The sequence below is a fragment of the Strongyloides ratti genome, scaffold srae_chrx_scaffold0000002 (genome assembly GCF_001040885.1).
Source record: "Strongyloides ratti genome assembly S_ratti_ED321, scaffold srae_chrx_scaffold0000002".
Classification (NCBI taxonomy): domain Eukaryota; kingdom Metazoa; phylum Nematoda; class Chromadorea; order Rhabditida; family Strongyloididae; genus Strongyloides; species Strongyloides ratti.
The window spans coordinates 3331863-3348121 of NW_020171510.1; the positions used below are offsets into that span (position 1 = coordinate 3331863).

The window sequence follows — 16259 nt, forward strand, 5'->3', positions numbered from 1 at the left end:
TTATATCTTATAATTTTTATTATTTATTCCCATATTTTTCATTCAATTGAGAAAATAACTTAAATGCAAGTGTTTTGTCTTAAAATTTAATAAATATATAATAGAATAAAATCTTATTATATATCATTTAAAAACTACTTTTAATAAATATACGAATTTTTTTAAATAATAAATAACATATGTAATATAGTATATTAATTTCAACTATACTAAATTTTATTTTTCAGAGTATTTTTATACCTTTATAAAATTTATATCTATCTAAAATTTATAATTATTTTTTTTTTATTTATAACAAACTAAATTTGTTTATGGAATGAATATTATATTTTCTAATATTTGCTAATAAATAATAGTAAAAACAGAGAAAAAGGGTTGTTGCAAAAAAAGAAAAAAAAAAGTGAAAATTTTGAAATCATATGAAGTTTTAATAATTAATATTATTTTTTTTACATTAAATGCCCTATATAATTTAATATATTGAAAATAATTATTATTAAATAATAACAAATTAGTTACACTCTATTTTTGGTTACATCTAAAAACATTTTGTATCATAATATATATTAAGTATTATTTTATAGTATGAGATTAAATTTTATAAACCAATATAGGTTATTTTTAACATATATATTATTAAAGTTACTATTTTATAACGAAGGTATGTTTTTTAAATATTAATAATTTATTTATTTATTTTTATTTTAAATTTATAAAATATTTAATATTATTTTTATTTTTTTTTTTTAGTCATATCAAGTGGTCCACCTGTAATAATTGAACATCCATTGGATACATTAGTTATAAATAATGATCCTGTAACATTACCATGTCGTGTACAAGAAGAAAATTCTAATATAACATGGTATAAAAATGGTGAACCCGTTAAAATGGGTGCAAATATCCATCGTATTTTACTTAATTCGGGAAGTTTATTTTTACTTAAAGTTATAACATCTGGTAAAGAAGCTGATACAGGTACATATTATTGCGTAGCTAAAAATGAATATGGTGAAACAAGATCACAAGATGCAACTGTTCGTGTAGCATCATTAAAAGATGATTTTAAGACACGTCCAAGAAATGTAAATGTTGTTATTGGATCGAGAGCAATAATGGAATGTTCTCCACCTAAAGGATTCCCTGAACCAGAAATTTATTGGAAAAAAGAAAATAAAGAAATTAAACCACAGGAAGATAGTCGTATAACAATACATCCACATGGTAATTTAATTATTGAAAATGTTCAAAAAAGTGATGCTGGTAATTATCAATGTGTTGCTTTAAATGCTGCCGGAACAAGAGAATCAAATCAAGCAAAATTATCTGTTCATGCAAAACCAAGTTTTATAGTACCACCTAGAGATAGAGTAGCTGAAATAGGATCATCTGTATTTTTTGATTGTCAAGCATCTGGAGATCCTATGCCAAGTATAACATTTAAAAAAAGTGGTGAAGCAATGCCTGTTGGTAGAGCATATATTCATCCAAATAATAAAGGTCTTACAATTCAAAAGTATGTTAATATAATAAATAAAATAATAATAATAATAATAAATATTTATTTTTTTAGTGTACAAGCTAATGATACTGGTGAATATATATGTATAGCTGAAAATTCTGCAGGAAGAATTGAAACAACAGCAATGCTAAAAGTTCATTCACAACCAAAATTTATTAAAAAACCACAAAATGTTGAGATAAAAGCTGGTGAGACGGCATATTTTGAATGTAAAACGTCTGGTATGCCAAAACCTGACATATTTTGGTCTAAAGAATCACAACAAGATGTAACAATATTTCAAGGAAAAACATCAACAGATGGACGTTTTAAAGTTACAAATGATGGTGATTTATTAATTACAGACATCCGATTAGATGATGAGGGTAATTATATTTGTGGTGCTGTCAATTCAGCAGGATCATCTAAAGCGGAAGCACTACTTAAAGTAATATCAAAAGGTATAGTTTTACATTTTTTCTCACAAATATCATGGTTCATTCATTTTATCTTATTATCATGTTAATGTGTAGCGATGCATGATATTAACATAACAGCAAACAAAAATATATTCTTAATATTAATATACAAAAGTTTATCAAGTGACTCAGGGTATTCTTTCAATGTCATTTTTCTTAGTGTCAAATGAAGATTAGATGTTATTGTTATTATAATGAAAACAATATTATTATTACTCATATAAATTAAATTGAAAGAATATATACTCTTACCTATTTATTTCACATGTTTTTACATACAATAAGGCAGGCCACAAATGAATATATAAACTTTTGGCTCTTTAAACTTTTACTTAGCTCATTTGTATGCATTAAATTTAACTATTTTAATATATATATATTCCATACCATTCAATTTATCATTATAACTTACTTCATCATTATTTTAATATTCAACTTAATAAGGAAAAATTTTTAACTATTTTAATGAATAATTATTATTAAATATATTTTTGAAAAGAAAATATAATATCTAATATCATGGTTTTTAATATACTCGATTTAGCTACTATACTTGCTTTTTCTTGTACATATAATCCACATCTTAAAGATTGCCATAATAAATGTAAACATTTATATAATTTAATTTTTTTTTTTTAAAAAATTTTTTTTAGCACTTTCTGGACATCCACCACCATTAATAAAATATGGTCATATGAATCAAACATTACTTGTTGCCGGAAATGCACTTTTACCATGTCAAGCAACAGGAAATTCACCATTATTAATTAATTGGTTAAAGGATGGTAATGTTATTGAATTGCAAGATACTAAAAATCCAAATTATAATGAAAGATTTCGCCAACTTCCATCTGGATCATTACAAATATTTAATTTAATGAAATCTGATACAGGAGTATATACATGTCGAGCAAAAAATAATGATGGTGAATCAACTTGGACAGCTTATCTAGTTGTAGAAGAACATTCAAATCCAAATGTTCATTTTCAAAGGATGCCTGATTCATCAACATTACCTTCAGCACCAGGAAAACCAATTGCATCAAATATAACAGATACTTCAGTTCAATTAGATTGGACAATACCAGAAAAAACTGGTGCAAATATGGTATCTGGTTATATATTACAATATTATAGTCCTGAAATTGGTGAAACATGGTTTAATATACCAGATTATATTCCATCAAATTCATTTAAAGTTAAAAATCTTAAACCAAATTTTACATATGTCTTTGTTGTTAGAGCAGAAAATACAAATGGTATTGGACCACCATCAGAAATAAGTTCTGTTGTTTATACTAAAACAAGTAAAAATAATGTAACATTATTATCAACAACACAATTAAGTCTTGAATTAGCAAGACAACGTTTAGGTTCTGAACAACTAATTAAATTAGAAGAACTTCGTATTTTAAATTCTACAGCAATTCAATTATCATGGAAACGAAAGAAAGATGAACCATTAATACAAGGATATTATATTAAATGGCGTGGACCACCATTAACACCACAACAAACATTTATCAACGTCACATCATCACTTGTTGAAAGTGCTATTGTTAATGGATTAAAACCATTTACAACATATGAATTTTTTATGATACCATATCATAGAACTGTTCAAGGTATGCCATCAAATTCAATGGATGGTACAACTAAAGAATCTGTACCAACATCATCACCAACAGATGTAAGAGTAAGAATGTTAAATATGACAACATTACGTATATCATGGCGTTCACCACCATCAGAAGGTTTAAATGGTATATTAAAAGGTTATTATATATTAATAACTGGTGATGAATATACAAGAAATATAACTACAAATGAAAGAGCTGGAAGTGTTACATTATATTATTTAACACCTGGTAAAGAATATAAAATTCGTGTTGCAGCAAGAACATCTGAAGGTATTGGTATATTTCATGGTACAGAAAGAGTTACAATGAATGAAGAAACATTACAAAATCATATATTATTAGCTAATGCTAATAAATCAAGTAATATAATAGGTTATTTATCAAAACCATGGGTTGTTGCTGTAATTGGATTTACATTATGGTTATTTATAACATTATTCCTTGCATGTGTATGGTATCGATGGAAAAAATCATCAAATTGTAAAACAAATAATCATATGGGAATGCCATTTATTAAAATTAATGATGGTAGTGTACATTTTTCTGGTAATGATAATTTATGGATGAATCATGGTAATTATACAGGTCAATATAATCCTAATGGAACAATAGAACAAAGTGTTAATGGACATTATCATGATCCATATACTCAAACATTACAAAGATGTCCAGCAATTAATAATTATCCAATTGATACATTTCCTAGTATTGGTAATAATTCAATTACACGATCCACTTCACCTCATCAATATTCATATGCTGCTTTTCCAACATTATCTAATACTTATAATAGAAGAAAATATGGAGATGATCCTAGTCCATATGCAACAACAACATTAATTATGTCAACATCAAATGATAGAAGTCCACAAATTCCATTAGCACCTGTACCACAAGAACCTCCCCCTAATTTTTGTATGCTTGATATGAGTAAACAAAATACAGCAAGAAGATATAATCAATCATTAAGTAGTATTAATTCTATAAATAAATTTAAAAGAAATACAAGTCATGATAATACATCAAATAATGATGATAACATAAATAGTAATGATGATAAATTTGATACGGGAAATTATGTACAAGTTTCAAGAGATTATGATGTATGTTAAATTTTATGTGGTTGTCGTCATATCTATTGTTGTTTATGTTGTCCTTTTTAGTCATCCGATAACAGATCCGGTCATCATATATATTATAAAACTAATTCTGCTTCAAATATTTCTTCATCTAAAAATTTTAAAAACCCACGGTCTCATTTTAGAGGTAGAAATAATAGTAATAATTCATGTCAAAAACAAAAAATGTTTTATGATCAAATGGATGATGATAAGAATAATTATTTTTCACATAATAATATATCAAATGAAATTAATAAAACAGATTATTCAAATAATACTTCATCAACACCAAAAATTTACAGAAGGTATAATGATAAACGTAATAAAAATGGACGTGATAATTATATAGATAATGAAAATGTAAAAAGTTCTTTGTTAAATAATCATAATCATAGTTTTGGATCTGATGAGGAATGTAATTCAGAATCAATATCTGTAAAAGATAAAGGTACTTCAAACGATCAACATAATTCTATTAGTTCAACATTTAATCAACAAATACAATCATCATCAGGTGTCAGTGCAAGTTCACTCTATCATTCATCAGGTAAATTTTTATAAAAAAAAAATTTTTTTTTTTTTGTACTATTTCTATTTATCAGAAGTAACACTAACAATAGAATATAAATATATTTTTGAATAAAGAAAAATTTCTTTAAACAAATATTTATTACTTTTTATATATATATTTTTAGATGGCAATAATGCGCGTCGCACTGCCGCCTCCCGGTTAATATCATTTCCTTCAAATAGCAAAAAAGACTTTGTATAAAATTCTTAAACAATCAATATAAATAATTAACAAACACACTCTTAATAATAACAAATTTAATTGTACATAAATTTTCGTTTTTTTTTTTATTTATTTCATTTTGAAATGTTTTTTTTTTTGAATAATAAAAATGTTTATTTAACAATATAATTATTTATAATCTTTTTTCTTTCATTTTTATATATGTATATATATTTTAAATATATGGGTTACTTTATCTTAGAGGGAAAACTTGTTTGTTTGCATTCTTTTTTTCCTCAAATTTATTACACACAATTTGAATAAAAGCATACATCATTATTAACATCTGACATACATAACATTTTTTTTATATGTATTTTTTTTTTTTGTTATATAATAACTTTTTAATATATTTCTTATTGTTTATATGTATATGTTAATAAATGATTATAATATAATTATATATTTTTTTTCAGTGATAAATCAGTTACCAGTACATCTATATTATTAATAGAAATTAAGAATAAGTTTAATAAAAAAAAAATGAAATTAAAAGCAACTCACTATCAACAGTGTAAATCAACATTAAAATCTCACGACTCAGGTGTCAGTAGCTTTGGTAGTGGTGATACTCATTCAGAAGAGAATTCACATAATGATGATTGTAATAAAATGACAAATGATAAAAAGAAGAAAGTTAAGAAATGTGGTAAAAAATCTGAGAAACAGGATAATATTAAAAAGAATAAATATTTGAATTTTTATAAAATAAAATTACGAAAAACACCGGATATTGAAGATATATTATGGGTTGGGTGTCTATTGATTATGCTTTTTTTGTTTGACTTTTCTCATTTGATAAATTGTCCCATGGTTGAAAAGACATTTTTATATACTAGTATTATAATATTTATAACAAGTATAATTTTTATGGGTGTTTGTAATATTAGATTGGAAAATAATAGGAACGATAGTGATGAAAAAAGAAAAAATATACTAAAAAAAGGATGTATGATATTTTTTATTGGATCTTTCTTATTTTGTTATAGTACATGGAAAATTTTTTCATTATTTTCAATAATTTTTTGTTATATTATTCTAATGAATGTATATATTTTTTTAAACTTATTCACTTTTAATAAATAATATTAAAATATTTTATTAAATATATTAGTCATTTAATTATCATTAATCTTTTTAAACTATAACAATTTACATTATAAAATCATAAATTAAATAAATAAAATATATATAAAAAAAAATTATAAGTAGAAAAAAAAATTTTTTTTAGGTGCAAGTTATGAATAATTTTTGTAGAAATAATATTTTTTCTACTACTTAATCCGTCATTAAAATTATTTCTCATATTAATCAACATCCATTTAAAAATGCCATTACGTAGAATAGTTGTTTAATAAAAATGAATTATCAGGTTTCCTTAAACAACTTAAAATCTGAGACAATTACATATTGAAAGTAGCAAACAACACACAATTTAATTTTGATAAATGAAGTCCTTCATAAGAGCTTTGATAAAAAGAAATGTCAATCAGATTAAAAAAATTAGTGATTTATAGACATGCAAATATGTAAAAGAATATTTATGTTACACCTAATAATATACCAACTTATGTTGAAACATTTCATTTTTTATATAATATTGTTACAATTCACATTTGATTACTGGTTCACTAAAAAATTATTAAATTTTAGAACAGACTCGGAGAAAAATTATATATAAAGGGAAGAAGGAAGATGTTACTGTTTTATTATAATATATATGTATTAGAAGAACAATTTAAAATATTCATTTGGATTGTATAGTTATGATAAGATCAAATAATTATGGACAAATTAATTGGCATGATGCTTACTCAAAATATATTTTTGAAAAAAAATATTTATATTTTAAAGAAAATAATAATTATCCTATATCTATTAATAATTTTTATAATAATTTTGGCCTACCAAATTCAATTACACCAAGATTTAATTATTTAACTACCACATTAACACTTCCTTCTAATAATGATGTAATTAAAAGAAATAATATACCACAAAGAATAGATACAAGTATGTTTATATTATAATTTAATTTATATATTTAATTAATTATTTTCTTTTTTTTTTATTATTTTTTTTTTGCATTTTTATTTTTTTTTTAGTTGGTGCTTCAGGTAAAAATAGATTTGGTCGTCCATATATATCAGGAAGGCCATTACTTAATTGTGATAGAAAAAAAATTGTTGAACTTTTTAAAGCTGGAGTTAAAAAAATTGATATTGCTCGTTCATTGGGTGTTACACATAGTTGTATAAGTAAAGTTATTCGTAAATATTTAGATACGGGATCCTATACTGGTAAAGAAACAAGAACAGCTTCATGTGCTTGTCCTGGTGGTTCAAATTATCATGATGCAAATATTTGTAGAAATTCAAAATTTAGACTTGAAGATAGTTTTCAATCTATTGGAATATCAATAAGTCAAAATATTAAAAATATTAAAAGATCTAATGAAATAACAATTCAATCTCAGATTCCAAAAAAAAAATGTTTTTTTTCTATAGAATATATTTTAAGTGAAGAATGTGGAAGAACTCGTTAGATTATTATATTATTTTTAAATTTAAACCTTTTGTTATTGTTGTTTTAAAATAAAAAAAAGTTTTATAAAAAATAATAATAAACATGAAGGATAAACAATTTTTTTTCACACATAAAATATTTCATTAGTCTGAATAATTTGGCTTAACACATTTTTTATCATACATCTTATTATATGTCAATGAGATCTGACATCCAAATATTAACAATATTTTTTTTTTTAAATTTAAATAATATTTATTTTTTCTTAACATTATGATTATTTAAACATTTTATGTTTCTAATATTTGTGATTGATTGCCAGAACAACTTAAATAATTTTATTTAAAAAAATTTTAATTAATAGTTTATTACTTATTATTATATAAAATTTAATTTTGATTATTCAATTCATCAAGCATAACAAGATTATATATTATTATACAATAGTTATTGATGAATGTTGCACTTTTATGAAAACCATTTATGGTATTATATTTGTCCTATTTCTTTTATTTTAATATCATCATCTAATTCATTATCATTTAATACTTCATAACTACAATTAGGTAGAAAAATATTTTCTTTTAATTGTTAATGACCTGTTATAGATAATGATAAACGTGTCTCAACAAAACCTTTTGTATTTAGATAAAAACATTGTAAATTAATTATTTTTGTTACCAAAGATTGTTTTTCATTAACAAGAATAAGTTTAATAAATATTTATACATCATCATCTTTATCCTACAATTTTGATATTGTTAATCATATAAAAAAAGAAAAAAATTTTATTTTTAATATAAATATTTTTTTTAATATTTTAAAATAAAGTTTTTAATGAAGATGCAAAAGAAAAATATTTCAATATAAAAATATTTTAAGTATCATAATTTAAAATGTATGGATAATTTATATATTATAAAATGAAACACATTAATTATACATATAAGACTTTATTTTAAGTCCTTTTGATGAGTGTAACATTATTTTTATAATAATCTTTGATGTATTTAATAATAATTCTATTGTAATAAAAAAAAAATATAAAGATGTAATATGGTGATAATTTTTAATTGTAAATATATTACGTTTGTTAAATTTAAAAAAATAAGAAATGTTTAAAAAAATTTTTCTATTTAAAAATTTATTTAAAAATGATGATTAGTATAATTTATGTACTTCTTAAATTTATTGAAGTACATCATAATTTTATATTATATGTTACATTTTCAATTTGTTTTTTATTAATAAATGTAGTAATATACGATAAAAGTAAATAAATTTATAAAAAAGAATGAAATTTAAATTTTTTTCTTAGAAAAATGAAACTTTAAATTATATATATTCTAGTTAACAACATTTTTTTGTAGGTAGTAATTTTTTTTTATAAATTAAAAAAAAGATATTTATATAATTTTTAATTATAGAAAAACAAATCTAATGTATATATGTTTATTTTGAATTTAGGTTATATATTTAATATTAGTCAAAGACAAAAATTAAAGAAAAAGATGATTATTTGATAATCTTGATTATCATGATAAAAAATAACTTTTTTGAAAATTATTTTTATAAGAAGAAATTTTTATAATGTTATTTTTTATCTTTTAAAAAATAAATGGAAAAATTTTAAAAAAAAAACTGATATTTTTTAACTTTTTACTTAACTAGTAAAAAAGTATCATTATAATTTAATATATATATATACATATTTATACTTAATCTTATTTATTAGTTTACTTATCATAATTTAAAAATGCTAATGATATATTATAAAATTATAAGGATGTAATGGAATAAATTTTATAAACTTATTAGTAAGTTTTTTAAATGATATTAATTTTTTTATTGGTAAAATATGATAAAATTAAATAAACAATTTCTGGACTCTTATATTAATCTTTTATATATATATATTAAAGCAAAATTTTTTTTAATCTTTTTTTTACTTGATTTTAAAAGATTTTTTAAAGATTTTAAATACCCGATAAAAAAATAATATACAAGTATATAATATTACAGATTTTTTTTTTTATTACATTCCAAATTCATATCTTTTGAATATTTATAATTTATCTTTTTTTTTTTTAAAATTGTTACATTTTTATATAATTATTATGTTGACAATAATTTATATTTTAATATTTTAAATATAAGCGAGCATTTTTCTTAAGAAATATAATTAGTTTTAAAATGAAAAATTTCTTTTATTATATATTATTTCTTGATTTCATAAGACTATTCTTTATTTTAATCTATTCAACTTTCATAAAGAAAAATTTTAATTAAATGTGAATAGTATTGTTAATAAATTAAATAATATCATTCAAATAAATGGATACAAAAAAGCATAAATTTTGTTATAAGCTAGACATGTTTTTAATTCTTTTGTCAATTTAATTAATTATCTTCCGATCCTATTTACTTAACATTTTTTTTTTCATCCATTGCAATATATCATATCGTTTACAATTTTTTTTTTTGAAATAAAAATATTAGTATGTTACAATACCTAAAATATAATAGTAGGATTAATATACTTTTTAATTTTAATAAAAGTTGACCAAATAATAAATATTTTTCTCAAGAAACATATTTAGCTATTCAAAAATGTATGTATAAAAAATTAATTTATTTATATTATAAATAAAATGTTTTAACCCATTTTAATGTTTTATATTTAATAGTTGCATTTACAAATTTATTAATTAAAGGTAAAATTTTAAAAAAATGACTATGTTTGAATATTTTATTATATTTATAACTAATATAAAAATATCTTATAGTATTATATATCTTTCAATTGTTTTCATATATTATACTATTATTTAAACTGATAATGTTAATTTATCTTACGTATATATATTATTTGGAAAACTTATATTATTTATGAACCTAAATTCAATACATTAATAATTCTTATAACAAGTAAATGAACATATTTATAAATATATATGACATTTATTTTAAAATAACATAAAAACTTCTTCTTTTCTTTTTTTTTTTTATTAAAAATGAACTTTTTAAAAATTATACTATTTTTAATTTTATCAAAGAAAAAACTTATAAACTACAGTATATTTCTTTTCATAAAAAGCTAAAAAGTATTGTATCAAGATAATATATAAAGTTTTAAACTCTTTGAAATATATTATTAATAATATATATATAGTAAAATTATCCATTATACAAAATATTTAGATATCATGCTTGAAATTTAAAACTTTTCTCAACTATCACGTTCATTATTTTTTAGTACTAACTAAATAATTTTATGTTACATCATTCTTTTCATTTTTAAGTTTAATTTTACAGCTAAAATTATAATAAAAATAAAAAGAAAAAAAATTTTTTTTAATTTACATATAAAAATAAGGTGCTTTGTTATATAAAGAAATTAAAAAACATTAATTTCATGCTTTAATAAAATATTTACTTTTTATAAAAATTTTCTAATTATTTAAAGAAGAAAAATTTCTTATTGTATAAATAATATATTACTGAGACCAAATTTTATATAAATTATTTAATCAAATAAATCTTTAATAGTATATTTGGTTTTATTAAATATTTTTATATAACATTATTTAACTAAAAAGTTTATATTTTGTTAATTATTTAATTTATTTCTAAGAAAGGAAATTAATTAATTTATAATTTTTAATTTAATTCCAATTTTAGAATGCTTATAAATAATCATTCATTTAATAAAAAAATTTGATAAAATCTTTATATATTATTTTATTTAAAAAATAAAGGAAAAAAAAAAAGATGGATATACAAAGATATGCAAAAGAAATTGCTAAAACTGAAGCTATATATTATTTAGGAATATTTTATAATGAAACACTTCTTAATAATAAATGTCCTGAAAAAATTATTTTTGAAAATGGATATAAAAATTGTGATGTTATTAATACAAGTTTAACAGATCCAGTATGGTTAGCTAAACCAATTTATGGTTATGCAGTACCAATTGTAACATTTATAAGTTTATTAACAAATTCAATGGCTATTTTAATACTTACCAATAAAACTTTAAGAACACCAACAAATCATATATTATTAACAATGGCAACATCTGAATTATGTACAGCTTTCTCATCAATGCCATGGGTTCTTTATTATTATACATTTGATGGTTATAAAAATGATTTAAAATATGGAATGCCACCATTTTGGTGTAAATATCATCCTCATATATGGAAAACTATACCAACATTGTAAGTTTTAATAATTATTACAATATTTAAAAAAAAACAACATTTTTTTAAAGATTTCATACAAATGCAATTTGGTTAACAGTATATTTAGCTGTTCAACGATATTTTTATGTTTGTTTAGCATATAAAGCTCAAACATATTGTACATTAAAAAAAACAAAAATAGTTGTATGGTTAATTTTTGTAGCAAGTACTTTAAGTGTAATGCCAAGTGTATTTACAGAAGAAAATATTTCATATGAATTTCGGCCAGGAAGATATTTTTGTCTTAAAGTATACTCTGACTTTGTTGAAATGGTAACTAATAATAATATTATATTAATTAATTTTTTGTTATTTTTAAGATGGGAATAGGAAATTTCATGATTTTATCAATATCATCACGAGTTATACTTGTTCATGTAATGCCATGTATTATTATTATAATATTTACTGCAAAATTATTTTGGACAATTAATAAACAAGAAAAAAAAAGAAGTGCTTGTATGCCAACTGCTTATAAAAAATTAGTATGTTTCATTTTTAATTTTTGATTTTATTATTATTAATAAATAATATTTTTTAGTCAACATATTCACAGTCAAGAAATCAAAATAATGCGTTATTAATGACATTACAAAATAAAAATAATAATAATTATAGATTAATGCAAACAAGTACAAGATTACTAGTTGTTGTTATAACAATTTTTATGATTATTGAAATACCATTAGCATTCATATTTATGCTTCATGTTATTATAGTAGTTTATCAAGTTGAAATAGATCCATTTTGGAGTTATATTAATTGTTTATTAATTATTAGAAATTTTTTAATTATATTTACATATCCAATTAATTTTGCTATTTATTTTGGAATGAGTAGTAGTTTTAAAGAAATATTTAAAGAAAGATATTTTAGAAGGTATTTTAAAAAGAAAAATGTCTCAAATAATATGACTAATTTATCTAGTAAAAATAGAAAATTTGGTAGATCATTGGCTAATAGTCATTCTCAATGTACACCAAAATCAAATATAATTAAAGAGAAGGTAAAATATAATAATAATATATTATATATATATATATATTATTTAAAAAAACATTTTATTTAACAGAAAATTTTTTTTTAGTGCCTTGATTTTGATAAAAAATTATGTGGATCAGTTGCTTATTTAGATGTTAATGATAATCACAGACGTTCATCTATTAAATATAGAAATTCACTACGTAAAGAGAAAATAAATAATGAATTTTTAAATATTAGTCATAAAAGACTTTCTGTTCCAACAGATTTTGAACTTAGCAAAAATGAAGATTTTTTAACATCTACTGAACCATGTTCTATAATACATTATCAGGAAGATTGTTAATAAGTATCAATTTAAATTTTTTTTTTTTTAATATTTTTTTAAATAATCATTTTTATTTTTGATCTCAATATTTAAAAAAAAAAACTATATACATTTGTCGTTATTTATAAAAGTTAATAAAATGTTTACAAAATTTTATCTAAATAAATAAAATAAATATTAGAAGTATTGAAATGTTTTATTAGTTTAAAAATAAAAAAAAAATAAAATATAAATGACAATTTTCATTATTTTAAATATTAAAATATATATATATTTAAAAAAAAAATATATCTTTTTTTAAAAATAAAATGTTTGCAACGCAAAATTAATATTTTAGTAAATGTAGTTATTAACAATTTTTAAAATATTTGATTTGAATAAAAATAAATATATTTATTATATTTATTGAAAGTTTTATTTTATAATTGATATGTAGAAGATTTTTCTACATGTACAGTATTACAATCTAAACGTAACAATTGTTGTTGATTATTATTACCATTATAATTTGTTCTTTGTTTAACTTGAAGTTGAGTATTTAAAAGTCCATATAATATCCAATTACTTGCACATCCAATATATGGTAAACCATGAACACAATACATTATAAATGTAAGAAGTTCTTGATGTTTTGTTTCAGTATCAACTGTTGTAAAAAAACTATATATATTTGTTATCCAATATGGTGTCCAACAAATAAAATATAATACAGCAATTAATATTGTATATAATGATATTCGTAATAATGGTATGCCACTTGTAGGTAAAATTTTTGTATGCCGATATAAACGACTAATTATTTGTGCATTAAAAAATACAATTAATACCAGTGGAATTAAAAAACCTAATATAAATGTTGATATTGTAAAAAGGAAAGCGACATTAACAGGCATATTATCAATACATTTAAAAAATCTAACTCTTGTTACATTATATATACTTAATTTATCATCATATTGTTCAAATTGTCCATGTAATATTTCAATACTTTGTGCATAACCTAATAAAGGTGATAATAATACAAGTGCTAAAAATGCTGCTGAGATACATGTAACCATAACAAATTTTTTTGATCGATATGTTAATTTTAAAGGATGGCATACAGCCATATAACGGTCAAAACTCATTGCTGTAATTAAAAATGTTGAAATAACTCTTCCAACAGAACTGCTAACATGATGAAGTTTACATATCCATGTTCCAAATAACCAAAATCCAATAATTAAATCAAGTATACACGTTGGAAGTGACATTAACATTACCATATCAACAACACAAAGTGAAATAATGTAAAAAAATGCATAGTCTTTTTGTCTTCTATTTAATCTTCCTGAATGTCTTTTTGATATAATATTTCTAATTATTGTTAAAATTGATGAATTTCCACAAATACCAAGAATGAAACAAAAAGAAAATATGGCAATGTTTATCAAAAAACGAGATTTAATTTCCTTTAAAATTATTAAATTAAAAATAAATAAATAAACTTACCGGAATATGAGGATATATATTAAGGATATTTATTTCAATACTATTATTCATACATGAGTAACGATGATCTTTAAGATGAGTACATTGAGACATTGAATTTATTGGCATAACAGCTTTCATATTAGAATTCATTTTTAGTTTCTATTATATTTGTTATACTAAAATATAGCCTTTAAAAGTTTATCAATATTTATCTAATAACAATAAATAAAAAAAGAACAAATTATTTATTATTAAAGATTTAAATAATGATTATGTTAATAGCTTATATGAAAGAAGCTTATTTAAACTTTTATCTATTTTATATTACATTTTAATAATTCTAAATTATATTATATAATTAAAACTTTACATATATCCATCATTATTTAAACTTTAGAATATTATATAAAAAAATTTTTTTTTTTTATAAATGCAAAACTTTTAATATTTTTAAAGGTTTATATATAATATCAATAATAATTAAGTAAATAAAGGAATGACAAATTTTTTTTTGTAATCAAATGAAGATCATACTTTAATTATAGTTAATCTTTTTAAATAGTGTGAAAATTTCCTTATTGACAAAAAAAAAATCTTTTTTTTTATATTGTTTTAATGCATCATTAATTTTTTTTTTACAGATAAATATTATAATAATTTAATCACTTTAAAAAATAGAGTTATATTATATAAAAAAAAAATAACAAAATTAAGAAAACAATTGCCATAACTAAGGCTTCCTAATAATACAATATTGCTTAAAATTAAAAAATAATATTATATAATGAAAAAAAACTAATATAATATTAAAATATTGTTTTAAGATTTTTTTTTTCATAAGAATAGCTAAAGAACTCACTTAATTAATTACTCTATTTAACCATGTATTTTGTTTTTCGACTACATATTTTTATATGTATCTTTTTTTTTTCTTTATAATATATGCACTCCTTTGAGTATATTTATTTATCAGAAAAGAATTAAATTGTAGATAATTGCATAATGATAAAAGGAGAAGTATCAAGATTTTTGAATGAAAAATAATACATTACGTAATCACTAATTTTAAAAAAGAATAATTTGAAATTCATTAATTAAAGATTATTTCATACTTCAAATTTGAAAGAAAATAAGATTTTCAGTATATTTAATAATAGAAAATAATACATC

At 20.5% G+C, this 16259-nt stretch overlaps 4 protein-coding genes across 4 annotated transcripts; 3 read left to right on the top strand and 1 right to left on the bottom strand.

Annotated features, from left to right (window-relative positions):
* Positions 1-585: 585 nt before the first annotated feature.
* SRAE_X000170600 (Immunoglobulin V-set, subgroup domain and Immunoglobulin subtype 2 domain and Immunoglobulin subtype domain and Fibronectin, type III domain and Immunoglobulin-like domain and Immunoglobulin I-set domain and Immunoglobulin-like fold domain-containing protein) lies at positions 586-6782 on the top strand (the record flags this gene model as incomplete). Its single annotated transcript, XM_024651996.1, has 9 exons — positions 586-661; positions 751-1516; positions 1574-1962; positions 2525-2584; positions 2634-4723; positions 4784-5288; positions 5437-5470; positions 5951-6291; positions 6766-6782. 9 exons carry the CDS (start codon positions 586-588, stop codon positions 6780-6782), a joined length of 4278 nt encoding a protein of 1425 aa, XP_024499174.1.
* Positions 6783-7300: 518 nt separating this feature from the next.
* Positions 7301-8079, top strand: SRAE_X000170700 (Paired domain and Homeodomain-like and Winged helix-turn-helix DNA-binding domain-containing protein; the record flags this gene model as incomplete). Its single annotated transcript, XM_024652007.1, has 2 exons — positions 7301-7547; positions 7640-8079. The coding sequence occupies 2 exons, from the start codon at positions 7301-7303 to the stop codon at positions 8077-8079; spliced, it is 687 nt and encodes a 228-aa protein (XP_024499175.1).
* A 3752-nt stretch (positions 8080-11831) lies between these two features.
* Positions 11832-13634, top strand: SRAE_X000170800 (G-protein coupled receptor; the record flags this gene model as incomplete). Its single annotated transcript, XM_024652018.1, has 5 exons — positions 11832-12283; positions 12337-12580; positions 12628-12792; positions 12849-13313; positions 13395-13634. The coding sequence occupies 5 exons, from the start codon at positions 11832-11834 to the stop codon at positions 13632-13634; spliced, it is 1566 nt and encodes a 521-aa protein (XP_024499176.1).
* Positions 13635-14035: 401 nt separating this feature from the next.
* Positions 14036-15239, bottom strand: SRAE_X000170900 (G protein-coupled receptor, rhodopsin-like family and GPCR, rhodopsin-like, 7TM domain-containing protein; the record flags this gene model as incomplete). Its single annotated transcript, XM_024652030.1, has 2 exons — positions 14036-15067; positions 15108-15239. The coding sequence occupies 2 exons, from the start codon at positions 15237-15239 to the stop codon at positions 14036-14038; spliced, it is 1164 nt and encodes a 387-aa protein (XP_024499177.1).
* Positions 15240-16259: the final 1020 nt, after the last annotated feature.